At 40.3% G+C, this 27,286-nt stretch overlaps 3 protein-coding genes across 3 annotated transcripts; 2 read left to right on the top strand and 1 right to left on the bottom strand.

Moving 5' to 3' along the window:
* The first annotated feature begins 3,401 nt into the window (after window positions 1-3,401).
* LOC119492599 (lymphocyte antigen 6B-like) lies at window positions 3,402-10,423 on the top strand. Its single transcript, XM_037777146.1, has 3 exons — window positions 3,402-3,558; window positions 9,886-9,996; window positions 10,128-10,423. Exons 1-3 carry the CDS (start codon window positions 3,513-3,515, stop codon window positions 10,274-10,276), a joined length of 306 nt encoding a protein of 101 aa, XP_037633074.1. The 5' UTR covers window positions 3,402-3,512; the 3' UTR covers window positions 10,277-10,423.
* Window positions 10,424-17,035: 6,612 nt separating this feature from the next.
* On the top strand, window positions 17,036-17,920 carry LOC119492597 (lymphocyte antigen 6C2-like). Its single transcript, XM_037777144.1, has 3 exons — window positions 17,036-17,096; window positions 17,379-17,489; window positions 17,619-17,920. Exons 1-3 carry the CDS (start codon window positions 17,051-17,053, stop codon window positions 17,765-17,767), a joined length of 306 nt encoding a protein of 101 aa, XP_037633072.1. The 5' UTR covers window positions 17,036-17,050; the 3' UTR covers window positions 17,768-17,920.
* A 1,000-nt stretch (window positions 17,921-18,920) lies between these two features.
* LOC119493278 lies at window positions 18,921-20,444 on the bottom strand. Its single transcript, XM_037778438.1, has 3 exons — window positions 20,437-20,444; window positions 19,815-19,871; window positions 18,921-19,702 (listed from the first exon to the last, which is right to left on the bottom strand). Exons 1-3 carry the CDS (start codon window positions 20,442-20,444, stop codon window positions 19,048-19,050), a joined length of 720 nt encoding a protein of 239 aa, XP_037634366.1. The 3' UTR covers window positions 18,921-19,047.
* Window positions 20,445-27,286: the final 6,842 nt, after the last annotated feature.

Genomic DNA, 27,286 nt, shown 5'->3' with positions numbered 1-27,286 from the left:
ACAAAACACACAGAAACCCTCCCAATATTTACTTATACTGTATTAGACATACAACACTGAACATCATTCACTTTAAAATTTCAAACTCACTAGACGTTAACAAGATGACGCCCAAGGGAGGTATGTTCACACCCTCTTTAAAGCAGTTTTGACTAATCCATCCATTATCTGTAACCGCTTATCCTATTCAGGATAAATCAAACTAAATACAAAAATACAAACACGATATTAACAATTTTTCGACAGACTTTGTTGCAGTAGTACCTCATATTCATGTTTCCATCAAAGGTTTGTGCAATATATAAGCGAAGACAATTTTATATTACAGTATATTTCAAGTTTATTTTATGAAGTATGCTTAAGATCAAGTCTATATTTCCCAAGTATACTTTATGTAATAAGTATACTAATATCAATGTACTAGTTGTATACGTATAAGCATACTGCTTTAATACTAAATTGGCCCACTTTTAATTTATAAAAGTGTACTTTTATGTATACTTAAAGTGTAAGAATAGTAAACTTTGAGTAAACAACTAGTTTACATTTAAGTCTTATTTTGTACTGCAACTATACTAAAAGTATATAGATAGTTTACTAGTTTTATACTTGTAAGTGTACTATGTGTAATACTTCTTGGGACTATAGGCCCACTTTTTAGTTTATAAAAGTATACTTTAATTGTAAGTATTGAACTGTTTTATTCTGGTAGCCTACTTTTTAGTTCATGAAAGTGCCCTTTAAAGTATACTCTCTAGTTTAATAGTTTTTTTATACAGCAAGTATACTAGTATATACTTGTAGACCACTTCATAGTTTATGAAAGTGCACTTTAATATATATTCAGTAAACTACTAGTTAAATAGTTTTTGTACTACAAGTATACTAACGTCTTAAGTATATCTTGATCAAAAGATTAAGTACAAGTGTAAGCCAAGTACACTTGGACTTTTCTGTATACTTGTCAGAATGAGCCAAGTATACTTAGACTTATCTGTATACTTGTCAGTATGAGCCAAGTATACTTAGACTTTTCTGTGTACTTGTCAGTATGAGCCAAGTATACTTAGACTTTTCTGTATACTTGTCAGAATGAGCCAAGTACACTTGGACTTTTCTGTATGCTTGTCAGAATGAGCCAAGTACACTTGGACTTTTCTGTATACTTGTCAATATGAGCCAAGTACACTTAGACTTTTTTGTATACTTGTCAGTATGAGCCAAGTACACTTAGACTTTTCTGTATACTTGTCAGAATGAGCCAAGTATACTTAGACTTATCTGTATACTTGTCAGTATAAGCCAAGTATACTTGGACTTTTCTGTATACTTGTCAGTATGAGCCAAATATACTTAGACTTTTCAGTATACTTGTCAGGATAAGCCAAGTATACTTAGACTTTTCTGTATACTTGTCAGTATGAGCCAAGTATACTTAGACTTTTCTGTGTACTTGTCAGTATGAGCCAAGTATACTTAGACTTTTCTGTATACTTGTCAGAATGAGCCAAGTACACTTGGACTTTTCTGTATGCTTGTCAGAATGAGCCAAGTACACTTGGACTTTTCTGTATACTTGTCAGGATAAGCCAAGTATACTTAGACTTTTTTTGTATACTTGTCAGTATGAGCCAAGTACACTTAGACTTTTCTGTATACTTGTCAGAATGAGCCAAGTATACTTAGACTTATCTGTATACTTGTCAGTATAAGCCAAGTATATTTGGACTTTTCTGTATACTTGTCAGTATGAGTCAAATATACTTAGACTTTTCAGTATACTTGTCAGGATAAGCCAAGTATACTTAGATTTTTCTGTATACTTGTCAGTATGAGCCAAGTATACTTAGACATTTCTGTGTACTTGTCAGTATGAGCCAAGTATACTTAGACTTTTCTGTATACTTGTCAGAATGAGCCAAGTACACTTGGACTTTTCTGTATGCTTGTCAGAATGAGCCAAGTACACTTGGACTTTTCTGTATACTTGTCAGGATAAGCCAAGTATACTTAGACTTTTCTGTATACTTGTCAGTATGAGCCAAGTATACTTAGACTTTTCTGTGTACTTGTCAGTATGAGCCAAGTATACTTAGACTTTTCTGTATACTTGTCAGAATGAGCCAAGTACACTTGGACTTTTCTGTATGCTTGTCAGAATGAGCCAAGTACACTTAGACTTTTTTGTATACTTGTCAGTATGAGCGAAGTATACTTAGACTTTTCTGTATACTTGTCAGTATGAGCCAAGTATACTTAAGTATACTTTTGTTAAGTATATGTCTGATAAGTACATAAAAAGTACACTTCTAGTATACTCTCTTATTTAAAGTTTAAAAGAAGTATGCTAGTAGCACACTTGAATAAAGTTCCTTTTCGTAAGGGTAGCTAGGGCTCAGCAAAAAAAGTTTTTATTTTCACTCATCAGGCGAGAAAATAAACCCTGTATAGTTATACTGTCCCATTCCAACTTAAATCACCCTAAGTATCAAAAGTATTTTCTGATATTAAATGTACTTAAATATTGTAAGTATAAGTAAAAGTAAATGTTGTTAATAAAAAAGCAAGCAAGTCAGAATTGATTTGAGATTTATGAAGTTTATTCCTCTTATCATGTACACCACCTTAAAAGTGGAGGCTACATTACACTTGAAGAAGAATGAAGTCTTCACACCAACATGCAGCATGATCTGACAGGCAGCCTGCCTGGACTTGAGCAGAAATCTAACCTTAACTGCGGCTTTGAGAGCACTTTGTTTGTACTTGACCATCACGTGAATGATGTAACTTGCACCACTGATTCACCAAAATGCTTGCTCACAATAGTAACAAAGATGCTTACAGGGAAATGTAGTAAAAGTACACATTTTATTTAGGGAAAGTTGTGGAGTAAAAGTGAAATTTGACATAAAAATTTGAATTTGAGTAAAGTACAGATACTGTTACGAAGTATCATGACTTTGTTACAGTACATCACTGATTTTACTTAAATGAGTAGTAGTTTTGCAGTACAAAATAAGACTTAAATGTAAACTAGTTGTGTACTCAAAGTTTACTATTCTTACACCTAAAGTATACATAAAAGTACACTTTTATAAATTAAAAAATGGGCCAATTTAGTCCCAAGAAGTCTTGAAGTAGTACACTTACAAGTATACTACTATTACATTGATATTTGTATACTTATTATATAAAGTATGCTTGGGAATATACTTCATAAAATAAACTTGAAGTTCTTTTTGTAAGGGAATTTAGAGTGACCTACTGCCAAATGAGATTTGATCTACTACTAAAGGTGATTTTCATGTCACTTTCAGGTCTTGTATTTATTTAAAGCTGTCCCTCTGGGATAGGCATTTTGAGCTCTCTCTGGGTGGAGGCTTTCTGAGGATAAGACTGTAACAAGAGACTGAGGGGTTGGACCAGACTATAAAAGAACAGTTCTGGCAGGGGTCGATACCCTCTCTCTCCAGTTCTCCTCTCACACAGTTGTCTTTTTCCATCCGTTCACGATGCAGTTTTATGGAGCTCTGATCCTGTTTATGACTCTCTCTGCAGGTAAGAACAGCTTATGATTCATGTGCCTTGGTTTATAATACAATAATGAAAATGATGGAAATGTTTTTATTCATAACGGTGGACGGATTTTTCCTCTGCAACACATCCAGACTGTCTGTTGTTGTTGTTTGAAGAATTATTTGTCAAGACCGTTTGCAGTTTTCTCTCCAGTTTTCTTGGAATTTCTTCCCTTTTTTTGGTAAAAAATGTGTAAAACAATGAGCATTAGAGTTGGAGTGTGTTAAATATAAACCATGTGTGACATTAATCTGTGAAGGAATGAGGTTTTACGCCCTTCATTCTTTCCACAAGGACCGATAGGCGTATCCGGTATTTACAGTGTAGGGCCATCCTGTAACAGAGCCAGAGCACACTGGAGTACACAGATTTAATGCAATCAACTTCAGTAGAAGACTAATGGTTCATCCATCAGGATTTAATGAAGAATTACTTGTTTTTTAAGCCTTTCTTGTTACTTTGCCATACTGCTCAGCACAGGATATGTACTATTGTTGTTAATTCAATAGGGTGTGTTATCATTATCTGTGGGCGGGCTGTTAAGCAACCCCTTATCCTTTTGCAGTATTTGTAGTAGGTCGTGAGCCTGGTAGATGGCACAGGGCGTTTTCCCTTTTTCTTTACATAAGCAATCATGGAATGAGGGAGGAGGGAGGAGATGGAGGAGAAGCCCATTTGGTAGGGTTGGAGGCAGCCAAGCCCATGCCTGGCCAGTTGAGTAGTTGTTTTTTTTTTGTTTTGTTTTTTTCTTCTTATAACAAATAACATAAAATAAAATAAAATAAAATAAAAAAATAAAATAAAATAAAATAAAATAAAATAAAATAAAATAAAATAAAATAAAATAAAATAAAAATTAAATTAAATTAAATAAAATAAAATAAAAAAATAAAATAAAATGAAATGAAATGAAATGAAATAAAATAAAATAAAATAAAATAAAATAAAATAAAATAAAATAAAATAAAATAAATTAAAATTAAATTAAATTAAAATAAAGAAAACAAAAAAAAAAGCCAACAGAGTTGGGCAATATCAAGGTGTGGACATGTGACTGTGTACAGTGTGTTTGTTTTTTCGTCTTATAACAAATAAAATAAAATAAAATAAAATATGAATAAAACAAAATAAAAAAAACAGATCAAAAAATAAAAATAAAAATAAAAACATAGAAAATGAAAAAATAATAATAATAATAATAATAATAATAATAATCATAATAATAATAATAATAATAATAATAATAATAATAATAATAAATACAAATTTTAAAATAAAAATAAAAATAAAGAAAACCCAAAAAAAGCCAACAAAACTGGACAAAGAACAATATCAAGGTGTGGACATGTGACTGTGTACAGTGTGTTTGTTTTTCTTATTATTACAAATAAAATAAAATAAAATATGAATAAAACAAAATAAAACAAAACTTGATTAAAAAAGAAAGATAAAAATAGAAATAACATAAAAAATGAAAATAATAATAATAATTTAAAACAATAATAATAATAATAATAATAATAATAAAAATAATAATAATAATAATAATAATAAATAAATAAATAAAAACATTTAAATAAAAATAAAGAAAAATAAAAAGCCAACAGAACTGGGCAAAGATCAATATCAAGGTGTGGACATTTGGCTGTGTACAGTGTGTTTGTTTTTTTTCTTCTTATAACAAATAAAAAGAAAAGAAAAGAAAAGAAAAATAAAGAAAACAAAAAAAAGTCATTTCTGTGTACTTTCATACATAAAAACTAAATTTCGTTTTCCAGTTCAGCCGTCGCATACATACAACAAGTGGTGGTGGGAGGGGCGAGAGGGGTCGGCTGTGATGTTGGTAACCTTTCGCACACAGCGTGCTTTGTAGATGTCAGCTATGGCACACCTGTGATTTTCAGCTGTCCTTGGTATGTGTCCACAGGCTAAACTAAGCGTTGTCGATCCAAAATAAAGACAGATTCTGCAACAGCATGGGTTATTTTTCGCCTGAATTTCGTTGCTGAATCTGTCTTTATTTTGGATCGACAACTTTTATTTTAAAAGATTCTCGAGAATTTCGAGAGGCAGCGAGTCGCGTCGGACGCCCCTGACTTGCATAAAGTGGACTAGACCTCAACTTGATGCAAATGAGGAGCGGGCGTCGTGACGCTCCGTTTCTCGAATCGCGCCGCCACGCTACCAGAATGCATTGCACGGGCACTTACATAGGCAATGAATGGGAAGCGTGGAAAGGACGGAGCCTTTGGACACATAATGGCTCGACTTCCGTCTGGAAAAGTACCCGGATCTTGGCGGAGTGGTGTCCGCTCGGTCACATGACTTGGTAACGGGGTCTTAACGGCAATAACTCTGGATTCAGCTATTAGTGCGTTTTATAACTTTAAAAACTTAATTTTTAAATAAAGGCTATTAGAGTGTTCATATTGGGAAGTTGATTCACCTCAAAAAAAAAAAATATCCACTGAGTTACAGACGTCTCTTTCCCAATGTAAGTGTATGGGGAAAAGTCTTTCTGGGCCAAATAGCATCACGTGACTGACACGGAAGTTGCAGTACCGCCGTTTGGCCACTATGAAAGTCGAGATCCATGACTGGCACAGTTTCCGGGGGCTTGGTAGAATGTGGTCATGACTCATGATGGGAGGGGAGTGTTAACTTTTCTCAGTCTCCACAGGAAGTGGAGGTGTTGCCGGGCCTTCTTGGTGTGTACATGTGTGCTTGAGAGGGGGTGGAGCTGCTCCATAGACAATGAATGGGGAAAGATGTTCTAGAAGACACTGAGAGCACCCAGGGGAGAGTGTATGGGAACATTTTCTGTTTCACAACTGACAACACTCCAGTAGAGTAAAGCTCATTTGGTTATAAAAAATTTAAAAAAACACATTCTGTGGGTCCATAAAATCAGTCTCCCATTCATTGTCTATGGAGCAGCTCCAGACTTTATACCCGATGACATCACAAGTTTGAGACTTACTTCTCTGGTTTCTGGCTTTGAGAGAGAGAGGAGCTCATGTTCACTAATATTGATTAAACTTTCCTCGGCCATGGAAACAACATATTGGAATTCTTAATATAGGTTAGGGAGACCAGCTGTCCCACTTTACGAGGGACTGCACAGCATTTTTATCCCTTGTCCCACTTTCCACATATTGAGACGATGTCCCACATTTTCATTGGCTCTAGTTTTCAAAAGTCAAACCACTGCAGGACAGACGCTTTTTTTTCTTCTTTAAACTGGGTAAATTGGCTTTTATCCAATGGCTGTGAAGAAATCAGGGAAGGCTGTTGTGCACACGTGGGTCAAGTGCAGGATGACCTTTCACCGTCTTTGCTACGCTACGCCCAACAGGGACAATTGCGAGTCACCGCAAGGTCACAAGCTCTGCAGATTTAGGCGGAATAGGACGGAAACTACCACAAAGAAAAGGAAGAGCAGCTACAACAAAGACTGTGAAGCTACTTATAAGTATTTATAAGCCGGTGGAAGGAGATTCTCAGATTTCTTGGGAAATTTGCCAGTTATTTTTCTATTTCACACAACGACATGAAGCGACACAGTTCATGTTGTGCGTCTCAAAAAGAGATGTACCGATCTGTGGATGTATTCAGGCAAAGCATAGAGATGATACAATATAAGGAGCAGAATAGAAATGTTTATTATTCATTAAGTTAGATATACATTATATCAAAATTGTAGACCACTCTACTCTCAGCCTTGGTAATGTGTCCCACATTGTCCCACACAAACATACTCTTTGTCCCACATTTGGTTTGTTGGGATCTGGTCACCTTAATTTAGGCGGTGTTCCCATTTAAGATATTTGGATGCTCCAAACTTACGCTGAATTTTGACCCTTGATCTCTGACCTCCAGATATGTGAATGTAAATGGGTTCTATGGGTACCCACGAGTCTCCCCTTTACAGACATGCCCACTTTATGATAATCACATGCAGTTTGGGGCAAGTCATAGTCAAGTCAGCACACTGACACACTGACAGCTGTTGTTGCCCGTTGGGCTGCAGTTTGCCATGTTATGATTTGAGCATATTTTGGATGCTAAATGCAGTACCTGTGAGGGTTTCTGGACAATATTTGTCACTGTTTTGTGTTGTTAATTGATTTCCAATAATAAATATATACATACATACTTGACAAATCTCCCTTTAAGGAACATTTTTAACAGATACTAAATTAATTTGTGATTAATCGTGATTAACTATGGACAATCATGCGATTAATCACAATTAAATACTTTAATCCCATTGACAACCCTGATATATTTACTTTTACTTTTCTCTTTTTCTTATTACTAGTGCAGAGCCCATTCAAAACATGCCTGTTCAGAACGGGCTGACTGCTTGAACTGTGGTTCACAGCTTTCTTGAGAACTGCTCATACTAACAACTTCACACTCAACAACTGCGCTTCCTTCCTCAGTGATACATCTGCCATGACACTGCAGTTTATCGCAGTCAGAAACACCCATGAAATACTGGGAAAAGGGGGCAGACTTTAGTTGGGGGCCCTAGTCAACACACTGACACACATACAGCTGTTGTTGCCTGTTGGGCTGCAGTTTGTAATATTGAGATTTGAGCATATTCTTTATGTTAAATGCAGTACCTGTGAGGGTTTCTGGACAATATTTGTCATTGTTTTGTGTTGTTAATTGATTTACAATAATAAATATATACAAACATTTGCATAAAGCAGCATATTTATCCACTCCCATGTTGATAAGAATAATAAATACTTGACAAATCTCCCTTTAAGGTACATTTTGAACAGATAAAAAAAAATGTGATTAATTTGCGATTAATTGTGATTAAATATTAGTTAGTTTATTAGTTAATCATCAGTTAGTCATCATTTATTATGATGTTTAAATATGAAACATATTGAATCATGTTAGTATTGTAGTCCATTGTACCTCGAAATAGCTTATAAGATACAATAAAAAGGCAAAAGAAAAATAAAACTCACCTAAACCGTCGTCGTTACTCTTTCCAACAATCACCAAGTGTGCTTTGGTCAAACTCAGCTGTAATTTCACCGAGTTTAATGTGAAAAAAACGTTGAATCTACAGGTGTCCCCCACACTGCACACGTGTTATACCCTGAGGTCTTAATGTTCTGGCTGATCGGAATCTTTAAAAACATTCCTGAATCCGGATCATGATCCGGATCGTCATCAAAATCGGATGGACTGTTCATTGTGCAACACTCCACCCCTCCAAAACAATTTCATTCAAATCCATGACGGACTTTTGGAGTAATCCTGCTAACAGACAAACAAACAAACCAACAAACAAACCAACAAACAAACCAATGCCAGTGAAAACATAACCTCCTTCCTAGGCCTTCGGCCTTGGTGGAGGTAATAACAACTCACGTCTGCTGACTCACGGGACTGACGATACCAGTGAGTTACGTGACTGACGACTGACGTGTCAAAAAGTCTATGTTACTTTTAGTTTTACACGGGACACAAACACCGGTCTCCTGGTTGAAAGTCTTGTGTTTGTTTGACCCATCCACCTCCCGTCTTGCCCGCTCTTAGCAGACTCTCATGCTAGAAAGACCGTCGCATAACGGTTCACATTGGAGTTACCTGAAAGCCCGGTTCGTCACATACTGTTGCTAAAGGGTGCCTCCGTGCGTTGGTTTCCAATGCCGAGGGGCGCTGCCCAATCGACGGTGCTTGACGAGTTGGGAGTGAGAACGGGTTGCCAGAGCAAGACTGTGGTGGACTGTCAGCAGAGCCCTGAAGCCCCGACCCCCCTGCTGCTGCTGCACAGAGTGCTTGTTAATTCAATTCAGTCTCGCGTGTCCAAATTGCACCAAATTCAACAAAGCACTCCACGGGGTGCCCGGCAATACACCCGGTAAGTGTGAGGTCGATCGGAAGAACAAAATATGAGAAAGACAAACCCACATACCCACAGACAGAGCTTCCTCGCTTTACAGTTAGATATGAGATGATGTATGATTGTGGGCAGTGGTACAGTGGTGCAGTGATTAGCGACCCTGAACAGGATATGCGGTTACAGATAATGGATGGATGGATGATTGTTTACCCTGCCTACATGCAGTTTATTGATCTCTCCTCATTTTTCCAGCCTGTGCTCAATCAGTTCCCAATTAGGGGGAGGTTATGTAAGAGAATGGGCATCTTGGATCTGTTTTTTGTTGAGGAAATTCATATTTCTCAGTTTATTTGCAAGTTTTATTTTGGTAAAAATGTGTAAAACAATGAGCATTGAAATATCCATGTGTGACACCATTCTGTCTTTCTCTACAGCATGTGCATTGAGATGCTACCAATGTACAGGGGCAACCTGCACAGAAAAGGTAACTTGTCCGACCGTGCCTCTTGTCCCCCTTGACCGTTGTGCCACCACTGATCTGAACGGTGAGTTGTTTTTCCACGTCTCATACAAACATTTCAAATCTGTCAATCTGAGCTGAGATATCGCTGTACTAAACGCCTGGTGGCTTTTATTGTAGTTGAGACTGAGGTTTTTTTTTCTTCATGTCTTGCAGGTGTCATCACCAAGACCTGCATGAACAGTAATGCGTGTAATGGCCCCATAAAGTGCTGTAGCACAGACTTGTGCAACAGCGCCGTACCCACTGGTTCCAGTGTCCTCCTCCTGCTGGTGTCCTCAGCCATCATCACAGTCTTCCTCTGAGGCTCAGCAGCAGCTACAGCTTCACTATATCGGTCTCCTTTAATTACCCAATTTGTAACTCTGGGAGAATAAACAAAATGTTGATGTGTAAAATCTGTGAATGACTGCAGGTCAATATTTGTAATAAAAACACAATTTGATCGATCACTGAATTGTTGAATTATTTAAGTTCTGCGTTTCACATGACTGTTTACAGCAAAACGATAGCTTTGTTATGAAGCCTTAAAGCAGCAGTGGGTAGAAATGGAGCAAATATGATTAAAAAAAAAGTTATTTTTATAAAACGGTCACTATATCCTGCATGAGACAGGTAATCTGGCATCTGTAAGATTTCACAGACCGGAGGAAAACAACCAATCAGAGCCGAGCTGGAGCCTGCCGTCTCTGAGCAGCTGTCAATCACTCGCGATCAAACGGTCAAACTAGGCAGCGCCGATCAAATATGAATCAATAATCTGTTACTGTAATGCCTATTTCTCTCCTCAGATATTTTCAGAAACATCTTGTAGTGTACTGTTTAGCTGTAAAATGAGAAAGTTTGCTGCCATGTTGAGATCAAGTTGAGGAAATACCAAGCTCCGCCCACCAGCTGGAGCACAGCCAATAAGAATGCTCTCTCTCTCTGAAATGACCTGTGATTGGTCAAAGTCTCCCGTGACGGGCTAAAATATTTAAAGCCTGAAAACAGAGCCACGAGGAGGTGCAGAAGTCTAGTTTTCTCTCAGAACACTTAAATTACAATATGCTGAAAGGTTATTATGGAATTTTTGTCCAATGATGCCAAAAACATTCTGCCTACTGCAGGTTTAATTAGAAAGATGAGTGTCAAAACAGGACATGAAATATGAACTGAAAGGCAGCCCCTAGATGTAGAGCCACTAGGTATCCCAGGTCACATGTCGGTCACTAACTGATTTGCATCAGCAGGTCAAGACCTTCCCTGGCTCAGAAGCCATATAGCTCATAGCCTCCGGCTGTGCGATGTCTCCCATCTATCCTTCAAAGTTCACACACATATGCATTGCATGCAAGTGAAAACATCATCACTCACACACACTTAGAATGCAAAGCCGGCTGGTGGGCGGTGCTTACTATTTCCTTAAAGGGACTGTTTGTAACTTTTTAAGCGTATAAATGTAGCAGGTCGGCACACATGCGCGTTCGCATATGCACGCTCGCGAGTGTGACTCGCAGTGAGTCTGTAGCTTTAAATTGCGTGTTTGAGGGTTATACCATGGAGCTGACTTCCTGTTTCATTAACTTCTTTTTTAGAGGGGCAACAGAATCGCAGTGAGTCTGTAGCACTATCTACAAGATGATCAATTTGGGTGGGGCTAAAGTTAGCATACGAGCCCTCTGTTATATTGAGACATGGTATTGAATTTAATGCTGATGGAATCGCTTCCTTAAATTTAGCTACAACACTATCGGATAGACATCTAGTGTACACACTTTTGTCTAATGGTGTATAGTCTAGTAATAAGAATTCAAAAGTGATTAAATAATGGTCTGATAGAAGAGAGTTCTGTGGAAAAACAATTAAATGTTCGATTTCAACGGCGTATGACGTAACAAGGTCGAGGGTGTGGTTAAAGCGGTGAGTGGGTTTATGCACGTTCTGCAAGAAACCAATTGAATCTAATAAAGAGATAAACGCAGTACTGAGGCTATCATTATCAATGTCCACATGAATATTAAAATCACCTACAATAATGACTTTATCTGTTTTCAGGACTAGGCTTGATAGAAACTGAGAATTCAGATAGAAATTCAGAATATGGGCCTGGAGCGCGGTACACTATAACAAATAAAATTGGCTGAAGTGTTTTCCAGGTTGGGTGTCAAAGACTAAGAACAAGGCTTTCAAATGAGTTATAATTTAGTTTAGTTTTAGGGTTTATTAATAGGCTTGAGTCGAAGATGGCTGCAACTCCACCTCCTCGGCCGGTGTCTCGAGGAATGTGAGTATTAATATGACTCGGGGGAGTCGATTCGTTTAGGCTGACATATTCTTCCTGACACAGCCAGGTTTCAGTAAGACAAAATAAATCAATGTGATTATCTGATATTAAATCATTTACTAGTAGAGCTTTAGATGACAGAGATCTGATATTTAAGAGTCCACATTTAATTCTCCTGTTTTGTTGCTTTATTGCAGTGCTAGTGTTAGGTTTTATTAGATTATTATGTTTAACTCCTCTTCTGTTTACTTTTGATTTAATTCATTTAGGTGGGGCAGGCACAGTCTCAGTTAGGTTTGGGGTTAAGCTATGGGTGGGTAACTCCTCTAGTGGAAGCGCAGAGAAGTGTGTAAGACTACAGCTCTGCGTCCTGGAATGACCTCTGGTTTCTCATGGATTTGTTCCACTAACAATCTTGGTCAGATTTCTGGATAAGAGAGCCGCACCATCCAAAGTAGGATGAATGCCGTCTCTCCTGATCAGACCAGGAATTCCCCAGAAAGAGTTCCAATTGTCAATGAAGCCCACATCGTTTGCTGGACACCACCTCGACAGCCAGCTGTGGAATGACTTCATGCGGCTATACATGTCGTCACTGGTCAGGTTGGGGAGGGGGCCAGAGAAAACTACAAAGTCCGACATTGTCTTTGCGTATGCTCACACCGACTCCACATTAACTTTAGTGACCTTCGATTGACGTAATCGGGTGTCATTACTGCCGACGTGAATAACAATCTTACTGTATTTACGCTTATCCTTAGCCAGCAGTTTCAAATATGATTCAATGTCGCCCGCTCTGGCCCCCGGGATGCAATTAACTAACTATGGCATCTGGCTTCGCTAACTTCATGTTCCTCCAAATGGAGCTTCCGATAACCAGAGTTGGTTTCTCAGCGGGTGCGTCGCTGAGTGGGGAGAATCTGTTTGAAACGTGGAGTGGTTGGTGGTTCACCGTGGGCTTCAGCTTACGACTATGCGTCCTTCAGGCAGTCACCCAGCCTCCCGGATGCTCGGGGCAAGCAGAAGCTACGCTTGGCCGGTCCGCACCGACTAGGGGCTGGCTAACTACAGAAGAAGCTAGAGATAAAGTGCGGAACCGGGCTTCTAACTCGCTAACCCTCGCCTCCAATGCACCACGTGCACTACACTTAATACATGTACCATTATCGCTAAAGGAGGCAGAGGAATAACTAAACATGAGACACACAGAGCAGGAGAGAGCAGGAGAGGGAGGAGAGAGCAGGAGAACAGGAGAGAACAGGAGAGGGAGGAGAGAGCAGGAGAGCAGGAGAGAACAGGAGAGCAGGAGAGAACAGGAGAAGGAGGAGAGAACAGGAGAGCAGGAGAACAGGAGAGAGCAGGAGAACAGGAGAGCAGGAGAGAACAGGAGAGAACAGGAGAGAACAGGAGAGGGAGGAGAGAACAGGAGAGGGAGGAGAGAGCAGGAGAACAGGAGAACAAGAGGGAGGAGAGAACAGGAGAGAACAGGAGAACAGGAGAGCAGGAGAGGGAGGAGAGAACAGGAGAGCAGGAGAACAGGAGAGAGCAGGAGAGGGAGGAGAGAACAGGAGAGCAGGAGAAGGAGGAGAGAACAGGAGAGCAGGAGAGAACAGGAGAGCAGGAGAGAACAGGAGAAGGAGGAGAGAACAGGAGAGCAGGAGAACAGGAGAGAGCAGGAGAACAGGAGAGCAGGAGAGAACAGGAGAGAACAGGAGAGAACAGGAGAGGGAGGAGAGAGCAGGAGAACAGGAGAACAGAAGAGGGAGGAGAGAACAGGAGAGAACAGGAGAACAGGAGAGCAGGAGAGGGAGGAGAGAACAGGAGAGCAGGAGAACAGGAGAGAGCAGGAGAGGGAGGAGAGAACAGGAGAGCAGGAGAGCAGGAGAGAGCAGGAGAAGGAGAGAACAGGAGAGCAGGAGAACAGGAGAGCAGGAGAGGGAGGAGAGAACAGGAGAGAGCAGGAGAAGGAGGAGAGAACAGGAGAGCAGGAGAGGGAGGAGAGAACAGGAGAGAACAGGAGAGCAGGAGAGGGAGGAGAGCAGGAGAGGGAGGAGAGCAGGAGAGAGCAGGAGAGCAGGAGAGAACAGGAGAACAGGAGAGAACAGGAGAACAGGAGAGAACAGGAGAACAGGAGAGAGCAGGAGAGAGCAGGAGAGGGAGGAGAGAACAGGAGAGCAGGAGAGGGAGGAGAGCAGGAGAGGGAGGAGAGCAGGAGAGAGCAGGAGAGCAGGAGAGAACAGGAGAACAGGAGAGAACAGGAGAACAGGAGAGAACAGGAGAACAGGAGAGAGCAGGAGAGAGCAGGAGAGGGAGGAGAGAACAGGAGAACAGGAGAGCAGGAGAGCAGGAGAAGGAGGAGAGAACAGGAGAGCAGGAGAGAGCAGGAGAACAGGAGAGAGCAGGAGAGCAGGAGAGAGCAGGAGAGGGAGAGAACAGGAGAACAGGAGAGAGCAGGAGAGGGAGAAGCCATCGCTAACTGCTAAGCTACTGCTAAGCTACAGTACGATAGCCCAGCCAGCGTTAGCCGAGCTGAATATGTGCGGTTAAGTCTCTAAAAAGGAGCGAGTTATGAGTGCTTAAGCAGAACTAGTGTAGGTATAAATGTAGCGGGTAATTAGCCGCTGTAGTGAAGAGTATATAACTATATTGTCCTGGATGTGCTAGAGCAGCTACAGAACACAGCAGCACACAGAAAGACAGGCAATACGCTAACCGCAAGCACGTCAGCACGTCACCAGCTAAACAGCACACTACAAGATGTTTCTGAAAACATTTGAGGAGAGAAATAGGCATTAGAGTAACAGATTATTGATTCATATTTGATCAGCGCTGCCTAGTTTGACCGTTTGAGCGGAGTTCGCGAGTGATTGACAGCTGCTCAGAGACGGCAAGGCTCCAGCTCGGCTCTGATTGGTTGTTTTCCTCCGGTCTGTGAAATCTTGCAGATGCCGTTAGGAGCACCGGAGGACACAGAGGAACATGATTTTTTTTCATTTTTGTCAGGATATAGTGACAGTTTTATAAAAAGAACTGTTTTTAATCATATTTGCTTCATTTCTACCCGCTGCAGCTTCAAGACATTCCTGGATCTCCTGTTGCTTTTTCAGTTTCCACCTAATTGCTCACATGAACCATCATGAACAAATCAATAAATGACATGGTTAGTTGTTGATACATCTATCACCACAAAGTGCTGAAGTGTAAAACACAACAAAGTTATCAAAATGTCTCACTTCAGACACAAATAAAATGCAGAACATGTTTAGTGTGCTCTGTGTCAGATATCGATGGATGAATCTGTCAGATAACTTGTTTCTTTATGCACAAAATATTCTTTCATTTTTTGTTAAAGACAAAATTAGGCTACACTTTCTGTTAGAGGTCAATTTTTCAGAATAGGAAATGAGGAAATGTAGCGTGTATATGGCAGCCTGATAATAAAACAGTCTTTATCGGTGAATAAACTGAAGAAAGGCTGCTGGTTTACCAGCTAAAAGTACAAAGTTGGTAAAATCTTTTAGTTTAGTTTGTTCACAGGAGATTAAAAAAAATCAGGTGATTTTCATGTTTTTAATTGATTGTAAAGATTACATAGTTATGTTTAGAGTAACTAAACATGTGGATGTCAAGTTTTTCCACACAAAAACAAACATATATAGCCGACTGTATGTATAGAGAAAGTGAAACGAGCACCTCGAACATCATTCACTTTAACATTTCAAACTCACCAGATGCTCACAAGATGACACCAAAGTGAGGTATGTTCACATCCTGTTTACAAGTAAGTAAGTACATTTACTCATGCACTGTAATTAAATACAATTTTGATGTATTTTTATTTTACTTGAGTATTTCCATTTCATACTTGATACTACTTCTCCACTGAGATACTTGTATACATTTATCTGACAGCTGGTGTTACTAGATACTCTAAAGAACAGTATAAAGTAGTTATAATGTGCTTGACCTCCACCAGCTGTGACATCTAAATGCTGTTTACGTGCTAAAGCATCAGTTATATTCTAATAAATAATATTATATATATACTTATAATAACATTCAAATTCGAAATTAATCCCACCAAGGAGCAATTAGTCACGAGCAGAAGTACACAGAGAAACACAGGCCAACAAACACACCAGGGAGCTAAAACGTGGAATAAAATCTATAAATAAATATGTATATAATGCTAAAAAAGAAACCTATGGAGCTCATTTTGAATGATAACTACAACCAGGTAAAAACATGACGACGCTCTGATGGCAACAGAGATAATTCACTTCCTCATAGAGCTCTCTGAAAGGGGATCATTCTGCACCAAAAGTACTGTTAATTTAATACTTTAAGTGCATTTTGCTGATAATACTTTTTTTACTTTTACTTGAGTGAAATCTTGAATGTAAGACCATGCACCACTGCTTCCTGACTGATTTAGAGAAACTGAACTAGATGAACTAAAATAACTTCACTTGTGTTTTATAGTTTGTTCACAGGCTGCAAAATAAATGTGAAATGTCAGTTGTGTCGCTGCATCAGTCAGTGGAATACTTTGAAGTGAACTATACTGCAATATTTACCTGATTTGTATCAGCCAAAAGAGATTTGATCTGCTAGTAAAGATGATTTTATATCACTTGTAGTTCTTCTATCTACTTGTAAAGCTTTTTCTCTGAGACAAGGTGCTCACTTCCTGATGAAACTGTCACAAGAGACTGAGGGGTTGGACCAGACTATAAAAGAAAGGTTTGGTCAGAGTCGACATCTTCTCTGTCCAGTTCTCCTCACATACAAGTGTCATTTTCCACCGTTCACGATGCAGTTTTATGGAGCTCTGATCCTGCTTATGACTCTGTCTGCAGGTAAGAACCGCTTATCATGAGCTATTCATGTGACTTGGCTTATAATATAATAATGAAAATGATGGAAATATTTTTATTAACAGAGCAGTTCAGATCTTTCAAACAGAGAGGATTACACAACATCTGGATGTGTTGCGTAATCCTTCCTGTTTTGTTTTTTGTTTTTTTGTTGAGGAAATTCCTATTGCGCAGTTTATTTGCAAGTTTTTTGGGGGGTAAAAATGTGTAAAACAATGAGCATTGAAATATCCATGTGTGACACCATTCTGTCTTTCTCTACAGCATGTGCATTGAAATGCTACCAATGTACAGGGGCAACCTGCACAGAAAAGGTAACTTGTCTGACCGTGACTCTTGCACCCCTTGACCGTTGTGCCTCCTCTGAGGATGACGGTGAGTTGTTCTTCCACGTCTCATATAAACATTTAAAATCTGTCAATCTGAGTTGAGATATCGCTGTACTAAACGTCTGGTGGCTTTATTGTAGTTGAGACTGAGGGTTTTTTTCTTCATGTCTTGCAGGTGTCATCACCAAGTCCTGCATGAGCAGTAATTTGTGTGTTGGCCCCATAAAGTGCTGTAGCACAGACTTGTGCAACAGCGCCGTACCCACTGGTTCCAGTGTCCTCCTCCTGCTGGTGTCCTCAGCCATCATCACAGTCTTCCTCTGAGGCTCAGCAGCAGCTACAGCTTCACTATATCAGTCTCCTTTATTACCCAATTTGTAACTGTGGGAGAATAAACAAAATGTTGATGTGTAAAATCTGTGAATGACTGCAGGTCAATATTTGTAATAAAAAAACACAATTTGATCGATCACTGAATTGTTGACTTCTTTAAGTTCTGCTTTTCACATGACTGTTTACAGCAAAACAATAGCTTTGTTATGAAGCCTTAATTAGTGACAAAACAGGACATAAAACGTGATGAGCAAATCAATAAATGACATGGTTAGTTGTTGATCCTGAGGATTAATGAAGGAGATCAGCAGACCTTAAGATTTCCTGCTTTGATACAAGTTGTTATTTTTTACACGTATGTGTTAAAGTGTAAAACATTCAAAGGTGTGCTCAAATGTGTGTCAAATAACTTGTTTCTTTATGCACAAAATATTCTTTTATCTTTTTTTTTTTAAAGACAAAATTAGGCTACACTTTATTTTAGAGGTGGAATAAAACAGAATAAGAAATGAGGAAATGTCGCGTGTCCTGTATATGGCAGCCGGATTATAAAACAGTCTTTATAGATGAATAAACTGAAGACAATCTACAAGCTGCTGGTTTACAAGCTAAAAGTACAGAGTTCAACATTTTTATTTTTATTTAATTTGTTCACGGGAGCTTAAACAAAGATGAAAGAAATCAGTGTAAAATAGAGCATATTGATGTGGTCATGTGAAAACTTCTGACTTTAGTTTTGGTGATATTCATATTGTCAATTAACTGTAAAGGATTACATCGTTATGTTTAGAGTAACTAAACATGTGGATGTCATTTATTATTTCAGGCTCTGTTGCATCACAGTGGAAACTTCCACATAGATTTCACCAAAAATTTCCCACAGTTAAATATTAGCCAATTAATTTATTCAGTGTTTTGACTGAATCCCTTTAAATGTATCAGACACTTCTCCCTCACAGCAATTAATCTAGTTTCTCTACATGTCAGCATCAAAAACATATGAGTGATATTATTCCAAACTGTATTGCTTTAGAAATGTTGATCTTATTTACCAGTTAAAGCCTCTGAGTGTTGAACATTTATGACGTCGGCACCATCTGGTGGTCAAGAAGAGACAAGAACGCAAGAAAGTGACACAAAGAGTCATCTAAATGCCGGGAGACGGGAGATTAAAAAAAAAGATGCATTCATTGAAAATTAGGTGATGTTCATGTTTTTAATTCATTGTAAAGATTACATAGTTATGTTTAGAGTAACTAAACATGCGGATGTCAAGTTTTTCCACATAAAAACAAACATATTGTGATGTGAATGGGCTGATGAACTGAATGGACAACAGGTGTGCCTGATTGCAGGTGCGAGAGACTCTGATTGAATGGACAACAGGTGTGCCTGATTGCAGGTGCGAGAGACTCTGATTGAATGGACAACAGGTGTGCCTGATTGCAGGTGCGAGAGACTCTGATTGAATGGACAACAGGTGTGCCTGATTGCAGGTGCGAGAGACGCTGATTGTGAGAGACAAAAGGCAGTCGAGACAGGGGAGTCGAGGTTGGAGCATCTGTTAACGGCGGCTTGGCACTCTGCAGGCGGGAGGGATCGTTCGTAGCTGTTAGAGCTGCCGGGGAGGAAGACAGCCAGATAGGGGGTAAGTGGTTCCAGTGTGAGGAGGGGAGGTTTGTTGCCTCCTGTAGGTAGTCAGAGCCGGGCCATAGAGAGTGCAATAGCCGCCAGCGCTCCCTGTGCTGACCCACTGAAGCAGCACCGACGCCCAGCAGCCACCCTCGCTTGTGCGGGCTCACCACAGCGACGACAACGCCGGCCGTGTTCCGTCCACGTCCACGCCGTTCAACGCAGCCGCTCCCCGGGGAGTAGGACGGCGTCCCAAGCGCAGACCCCGGGGCAGGGCCTCGCCAACCGGGCGAGCTAAGTACATTTATTTAGATAGTTATTGTGTTCTATGTTTAGACGTGTTTTAATAGTGGGGAGGGATAGCAGCTGGGGAGATCAGTCACGATCCTGAATCTGGAGCTCTTACCTTAAAGTGGTGACTTGTGTATTGCAGTGTGGGTTGACCAGTGTTAAATTGCAGTGCCTCCAGTAGAGGGAGATATCGTGCCGTGTCCGAGGGGTGTGCCTTAAGCTTGTTGTCTAGCCCTGTGTTAACTGTGATTTCACATCTGTAAGAGCTTTGGATGCTCAGTGGACTTGCAGGTCCCTCCGCGTATCTCTCCTCCCTTTTTATGAATTATTAGGTTTTGATAATAAAGACTGACTATATTTGGTATACATCTGTATTCTGTTGTTATTTGAAGGTTCTGACTTAGTGGCAGTGTTTTTCCTTCCACATGCAAACGAAACCCATATTTATTACAATATATAGCCGACTCTATGTATAGAGAAAGTGAAACGAGCACATCGAACATCATTCACTTTAACATTTCAAACTCACCAGATGCTCACAAGATGACACCAAAGTGAGGTATGTTCACATCCTGTTTACAAGTAAGTCAGCTGGTTCAGTCCCAAATGATGGCCTATAAAAAGGTGTCTCATTACCAAGGTCTCACACAAGAAACATCTCATGATGGGTAAAAGCAAAGAGCTCTTTCAAGACCTTCGCAACCTTATTGTTGCAAAACATAGATGGCATTTGTTACAGACGCATTTCTTAACTTCTGAATGTTGCAGTGAGCACTGTTGGGGCTATAATTCGGTATGGAAAGAACATCATTTCACCATAATCTGGCCACGACCAGGTGCTCCTCGCAAGATTTCTGACAGAGGAGTGAAAAGAATTATCAGAAGAGTTGTCCAAGAGCCGAGGACCACTTGTGGAGAGCTTCAGAAAGACCTGGAATTAGCAGGTACAATTGTTTCAAAGAAATCAATAAGTAATGCACTCAACCTCCATGGCCTGTATGCACGCTCACAGTGAAGTTTGGAGGTGGGAACATCATGGTGTGGGGCTGCTTTTCAGCATACCGTACTGGCAAAATTAAAAAAAGCAGCCCCACACCTTGATGTTCCCACCTCCAAACTTCACTGTTGATATGGTGTTTTTAGTGTGATGTGCAGTGCCATTTGTCCTCCAAACATGGTGTGTATTATGGCATCCAAAGAGTTCAATTTTGCTCTCATCTGACCAGACTATATTCTCCCAGTATTTCAAAGGCTTGTCCAAATGTTGTGCAGCAAACTTTAAACGAGCTTCAACATGCTTTTTCTTCAGCAATAGAGTCTTGCGTGGTGAGCGTGCATACAGGCCATGGCGGTTGAGTGCATTACTTATTGATTTCTTTGAAACAATTGTACCTGCTAATTCCAGGGGTACGTCCCAAAGCTCTTAATTTTCGTTTCCTCGATCCTCGCTTGAACCGGAAGTTGTTCTGTTGCGCCATTTTGAAGACCGTCCCAAAGCCCTTATTTGTGCATCGAGGAGCGAGGAGCGAGGAGCGAGGATCGAGGAGGCTTGCCGGAGGAGCTATGAGCGAGGATACACCAGTGTATCCTGCACGGAAGTCTTTTACCGACCGACACGCTCCCTTATTGGATATCAGTTACTGATTGGACGCTGCTGCCGACCGGACTGATCTGATAACTTTACCTCTCAACATCACTGGAGTTTCATACCGGAGTGAAAACAGATCACAGATTAAACGTTTTATAGTTTAGTTGTCTTCTGATTCACCATCTAGTTATAATCTGTGTTAACTGAAGGTCTGAACAGCAGCAGAAGGACCTGCAGTATCTCTGCTTCATACACCATCAGGTAAGCAGCCTGACACTGAGAGGGGTTTATAAAACCTGACAAACTGACTTAAAATAACTTTCTGCATTTTTTAGAATGAGTTTTCTTTTCATGATCTGTTATTTCCCCGTTAACTTTTATTAATGAAACTATTAAAGTCAGAGAGAGAAGGAGTCTGTCTGTCAGCAACAAACACCTTTTACATCATTTATCCTCATTTCCATTCAGTCACATGTGGCTGATAATTCCTGAACGTCGGGTTTGATATGAGTTACATCATTTACATTTTCCCTGAAACATTCAGCCTAGTTAATGTGTTCAAAAGACACCATAGTCTTATTCTGGGTTATTAAATAATGAACTCACAATCAGAATATCAATAACTACAGACACTAATAATGAATAAATAATATAAAGATATTGTGCCAGTAGAAATGGAGAAAACACTACTGCTCTGCCACTGATAATAACTGAGTCTGTATTAGTATTAGTACAGTTCAGACACAAACAGCTGTTAAAGCCGACTGACAGCTGATCCAGCTGTGATCAGCTGCTGCTGTCATCAGAAACGAACGTCGCTTCACGTGACGCTTCAGAGGAAACGACCGTCTCATGTCGCTTAAATCGCATTTCCTCGTTTCCTCTCTCCTCGCATGGTTTCCTTGCGTCTCTCCATGCTTCCCTGGTGGGAGGGACTAAGACGCAAGGATGAGACGCAAGTGAGGGAAACAGGGATGCAATTAAGAGCTTTGGCATGCACCCACGGTCTGTGTGTCTGTGATGTCATGGACGCCGCCGCTTGACCTGCATTTCTTTGCAAAGTGTCCTTTTTTATGACACTTCCTACACTCGGCATCCTGAGCAGGGCAGTCTTTCCAGAAATGTTTTTTCATTTGTCCACACCTGCTGCATCCTGATGACGGTGTGTCAGTTTTTCCTTTCGCCGTCCTTGGTACTTTTTGTGTACAGCCTCAACATGTCCCGTCGTCTGCTCTGTCCCACGCAGCACAGGCTGTTGCTTTTTCAACGCTGCACTCTGCCTCACTCTCGTCATGGCCTTTCCCAATGTCAAATCAGCGTCTAGCTGTAAGCTTTCCGACAGCTTAGCACAGGGGTGCACACACTTTTTCAGCATGCGAGCTACTTGACCAAGTCAAAATGATCTACCTACTATAAAAATGCAAAACATATATTTATTTATAAATATATCGAGTATTCTTTATATGTACAATATATGTTGGTGTACCTTGCATAACTGCATGAACCCATATTGTACAATATAACTCTGTACATTTTTTGTCATTACCTTACTCTGATGACTTGCACTGAATGGAATCAGCCAGGGATGCATAGTCCGGACAGTAGCTGCTGATAGCCAGCCTCAAGCACACTTCCAAATGGTCATCAGTCAAGGTGGAACGGTATTTGGACTTAATAATCTTCATGTGGGAAAAGGCTGACTCGCATAAATAAGTGGAGCTGAATAATGCAGGCAAGGAGGTAGCACTTCCTCATGTTGAGGTACTTTTCCTCTGTGAGTAAGTTCCAGAACTGTCCATGAGCCCTGGACTTAAGCTGAATGTCAGCTAGTAGTGTCAAAATCTCATCCTCCACTCCAGATGAGTTCAGGTGAAACAGTGTTGCAATTTGTTGGCTGACGTTTATTAAAAAAAAAAAAAAAAAAAATTTTTTTTTTTTTAATGCCATGCGATCTACCCACACTACCTTTGCGATCGACCGGTAGATCGCGATCGACGTATTGGGCACCCCTGGCTTAGCATCTCTTATGCCGACAACAATTCGGTCCCTGACTAACTGGTCTCTCAGAGCTCTGAACTCACAGTGTTCCGCCAGTGTATGTACCGCCGTTATGAAAGCCTCCACGCTCTCACCCGGCTCTTGACTCCTCCGGTTGAAGCGTGCTCTTTCAAAGATGGCGTTCCGCTTGCTCACGCAATGCGCCGTAAAAGCCCGCGTAACAGCATCGTATGACTTTTTCTGCTCCTCTGTGAGCGGCAGCACGTTTAAGATATCTTCTGCGTCGTCTCCAGCAGCATACATGAAAGCATTCACTTGGAATTCCTGTGATTTTTTGTCCAATACAGTTGCTATTCTGTGGCGTTCATAGCGCTTCATCCATCTCGAACATTCGTTAGCATTGGTAAAGTCAAACTTACCTTTCGGCGGTAACTGCTGCACCGTGGCGCTTCCGTCCCCTCTCGGTGGCAACACCGCACCTCCGTCCATTCTCTGTCGGTCTTCTTCTCTGCTTTTCCGTGTTTCTTCTGACACCATGTTACGTTACTGTGTGTGAGAGTGCAGATTAAGTAGACAGCGAGTCGGCTCAACGGTGTAGTAACGTAGTCCGTTTATTATCATGACCCGGAAGTGTTCACACATAGAAGGTCCGTGTAACATCCTCTAATGTAACCTCACTATAGTTCCACTTAACAGAACAGTCTTGGCTTTCCATGCCTTTTTGCACCTCCCTTTCTTCATGTGTTCAATACTTTTTCCCTGTGTCATTTCACATTATTACACATAACTTAATTTCTGAACTTATTTGTTTTGGTTTCTTTGTATGTATAGATTATTTGGGTTGTTACCAACATCTGGCGAAAATGTCATGTCAATAGCACCTTTGGAAATATATTTACTGAGAAAAATGGTGACGTGTTCAATACTTATTTTACTCCACGTGTTCAATACTTATTTTACCCGCTGTATATACTGTATACTTATAATAACATTCAAATTCGAAATTAATCCCACCAAGGAGCAATTAGTCACGAGCAGAAGTACACAGGTGAATCAGAAGACTACTAAACAATAAAACGTTTAATCTGTGATCTGTCTTCACTCCGGTATAAAACTCCAGTGATGTTGATGTATCAGATCAAACCGATCAGCAGCAGCGTCGAGGATCGAGGAGGCTTGCCGGAGGAGCTATGAGCGAGGATACACCAGTGTCTCCTCCACGGAAGTCTTTTACCGACCGACACGCCCCCTTATTGGATATCAGTTACTGATTGGACGCTGCTGCTGATAGACACGCCCCCTTATTGGATATCAGTTACTGATTGGACGCTGCTGCTGATAGACACGCCCCCTTATTGGATATCAGTTACTGATTGGACGCTGCTGCTGATAGACACGCCCCCTTATTGGATATCAGTTACTGATTGGACGCTGCTGCTGATAGACACGCCCCCTTATTGGATATCAGTCACTGATTGGACGCTGCTGCTGATAGACACGCCCCCTTATTGGATATCAGTCACTGATTGGACGCTGCTGCTGATAGACACGCCCCCTTATTGGATATCAGTTACTGATTGGACGCTGCTGCTGATAGACACGCCCCCTTATTGGATATCAGTTACTGATTGGACGCTGCTGCTGATAGACACGCCCCCTTATTGGATATCAGTTACTGATTGGACGCTGCTGCTGATAGACACGCCCCCTTATTGGATATCAGTCACTGATTGGACGCTGCTGCCGATCAGACTGATCTGATAACTTTACCTCTCAACATCACTGGAGTTTCATACCGGAGTGAAAACAGATCACAGATTAAAAATGTTATAGTTTAGTTGTCTTCTGAGTCACCATCTAGTTATAATCTGTGTTAACTGAAGGTGTGAGCAGCAGCAGAAGGACCTGCAGTATCTCTGCTTCATACACCATCAGTGAAGCAGCCTGACACTGAGAGGGGTTTATAAAACCTGACAAATGGATTAAAAATAACTTCCTGCATTTATTAGAATGTTTTTCTTTTCATGATCTGTTATTTCCCCGTTAACTTTTATTAATGAAACTATTAAAGTCAGAGAGAGAAGGAGTCTGTCTGTCAGCAACAAACACCTTTTACATCATTTATCCTCATTTCCATTCAGTCACATGTGGCTGATAATTCCTGAACGTCGGGTTTGATATGAGTTACATCATTTACATTTTCCCTGAAACATTCAGCCTAGTTAATGTGTTCAAAAGACACCATAGTCTTATTCTGGGTTATTAAATAATGAACTCAATTTCAGAATATCAATAAATACTGACACTAATAATGAATAACTAATATAAAGATATTGTGCCAGTAGAAATGGAGAAAACACTGCTGCTCTGCCACTGATAATAACTGAGTCTGTATTAGTATTAGTACAGTTCAGACACAAACAGCTGTTAAAGCCGACTGACAGCTGATCCAGCTGTGATCAGCTGCTGCTGTCATCAGAAACGAACGTCGCTTCACGTGACGCTTCAGAGGAAACGACCGTCTCATGTCGCTTAAATCGCATTTCCTCGTTTCCTCTCTCCTCGCATGGTTTCCTTGCGTCTCTCCATGCTTCCCTGGTGGGAGGGACTAAGACGCAAGGAAAAGACGCAAGTGAGGGAAACGGGGATGCAATTAAGAGCTTTGGCATGCACCGGAGGAGGCGAAAAAACGACAAATGAGATGCACCTAAAGAGTCATCTAAATGCTGGGAGACGGGAGATTAAAAAAAAAGATGCATTCATTGAAAATTAGGTGATGTTCATGTTTTTAATTCATTGTAAAGATTACATAGTTATGTTTAGAGTAACTAAACATGTGGATGTCAAGTTTTTCCACACAAAAACAAACATATATAGCCGACTGTATGTATAGAGAAAGTGAAACGAGCACCTCGAACATCATTCACTTTAACATTTCAAACTCACCAGATGCTCACAAGATGACACCAAAGTGAGGTATGTTCACATCCTGTTTACAAGTAAGTAAGTACATTTACTCATGCACTGTAGTTAAATACAATTTTGATGTACTTTTATTTTACTTGAGTATTTCCATTTCATACTTGATACTTCTTCTCCACTGAGATACTTGTATACATTTATCTGACAGCTGGTGTTACTAGATACTCTAAAGAACAGTATAAAGTAGTTATAATGTGCTTGACCTCCACCAGCTGTGACATCTAAATGCTGTTTACGTGCTAAGCATCAGTTATATTCCAATAAATAATATTATACTGTATATACAGCGGGTAAAATAAGTATTGAACACGTCACCATTTTTCTCAGTAGATATATTTCCAAAGGTGCTATTGACATGAAATCTTCACCAGATGTTGGTAACAACCCAAATAATCTATACATACAGGAAACCAAAACAAATAAGTTCAGAAATTAAGTTATGTGTAATAATGTGAAATGACACAGGGAAAAAGTATTGAACACATGAAGAAAGGGAGGTGCAAAAAGACATGGAAAGCCAAGACAACAGCTGAAATCTATCAGTAATTAGAAAGCAATCCGGCCCCTTGTCAGTGCAAATTAATATCAGCTGGTTCAGTCCCAACTGATGGCCTATAAAAAGGTTTCTCATTACCAAGGTGTCACACAAGAAACATCTCATGATGGGTAAAAGCAAAGAGCTCTCTCAAGACCTTCGCAACCTTATTGTTGCAAAACATACTGATGGCATTGTTACAGACGCATTTCTTAACTTCTGAATGTTGCAGTGAGCACTGTTGGGGCCATAATCTGCTATGGAAAGAACATCATTTCACCATAATCTGGCCACGACCAGGTGCTCTTGCAAGATTTCTGACAGAAGAGTGAAAAGAATTATCAGAAGAGTTGTCCAAGAGCCAAGGACCACTTGTGGAGAGCTTCAGAAAGACCTGGAAGTAGCAGGTACAATTGTTTCAAAGAAATCAATAAGTAATGCACTCAACCGCCATGGCCTGTATGCACGCTCACCACGCAAGACT

This window comes from Sebastes umbrosus, chromosome 8, assembly GCF_015220745.1.
Source record: "Sebastes umbrosus isolate fSebUmb1 chromosome 8, fSebUmb1.pri, whole genome shotgun sequence".
Taxonomy (NCBI): domain Eukaryota; kingdom Metazoa; phylum Chordata; class Actinopteri; order Perciformes; family Sebastidae; genus Sebastes; species Sebastes umbrosus.
The sequence above is the reverse complement of the archived record's forward strand: the minus strand, read 5'-3'. Positions and strand labels throughout refer to the sequence as shown.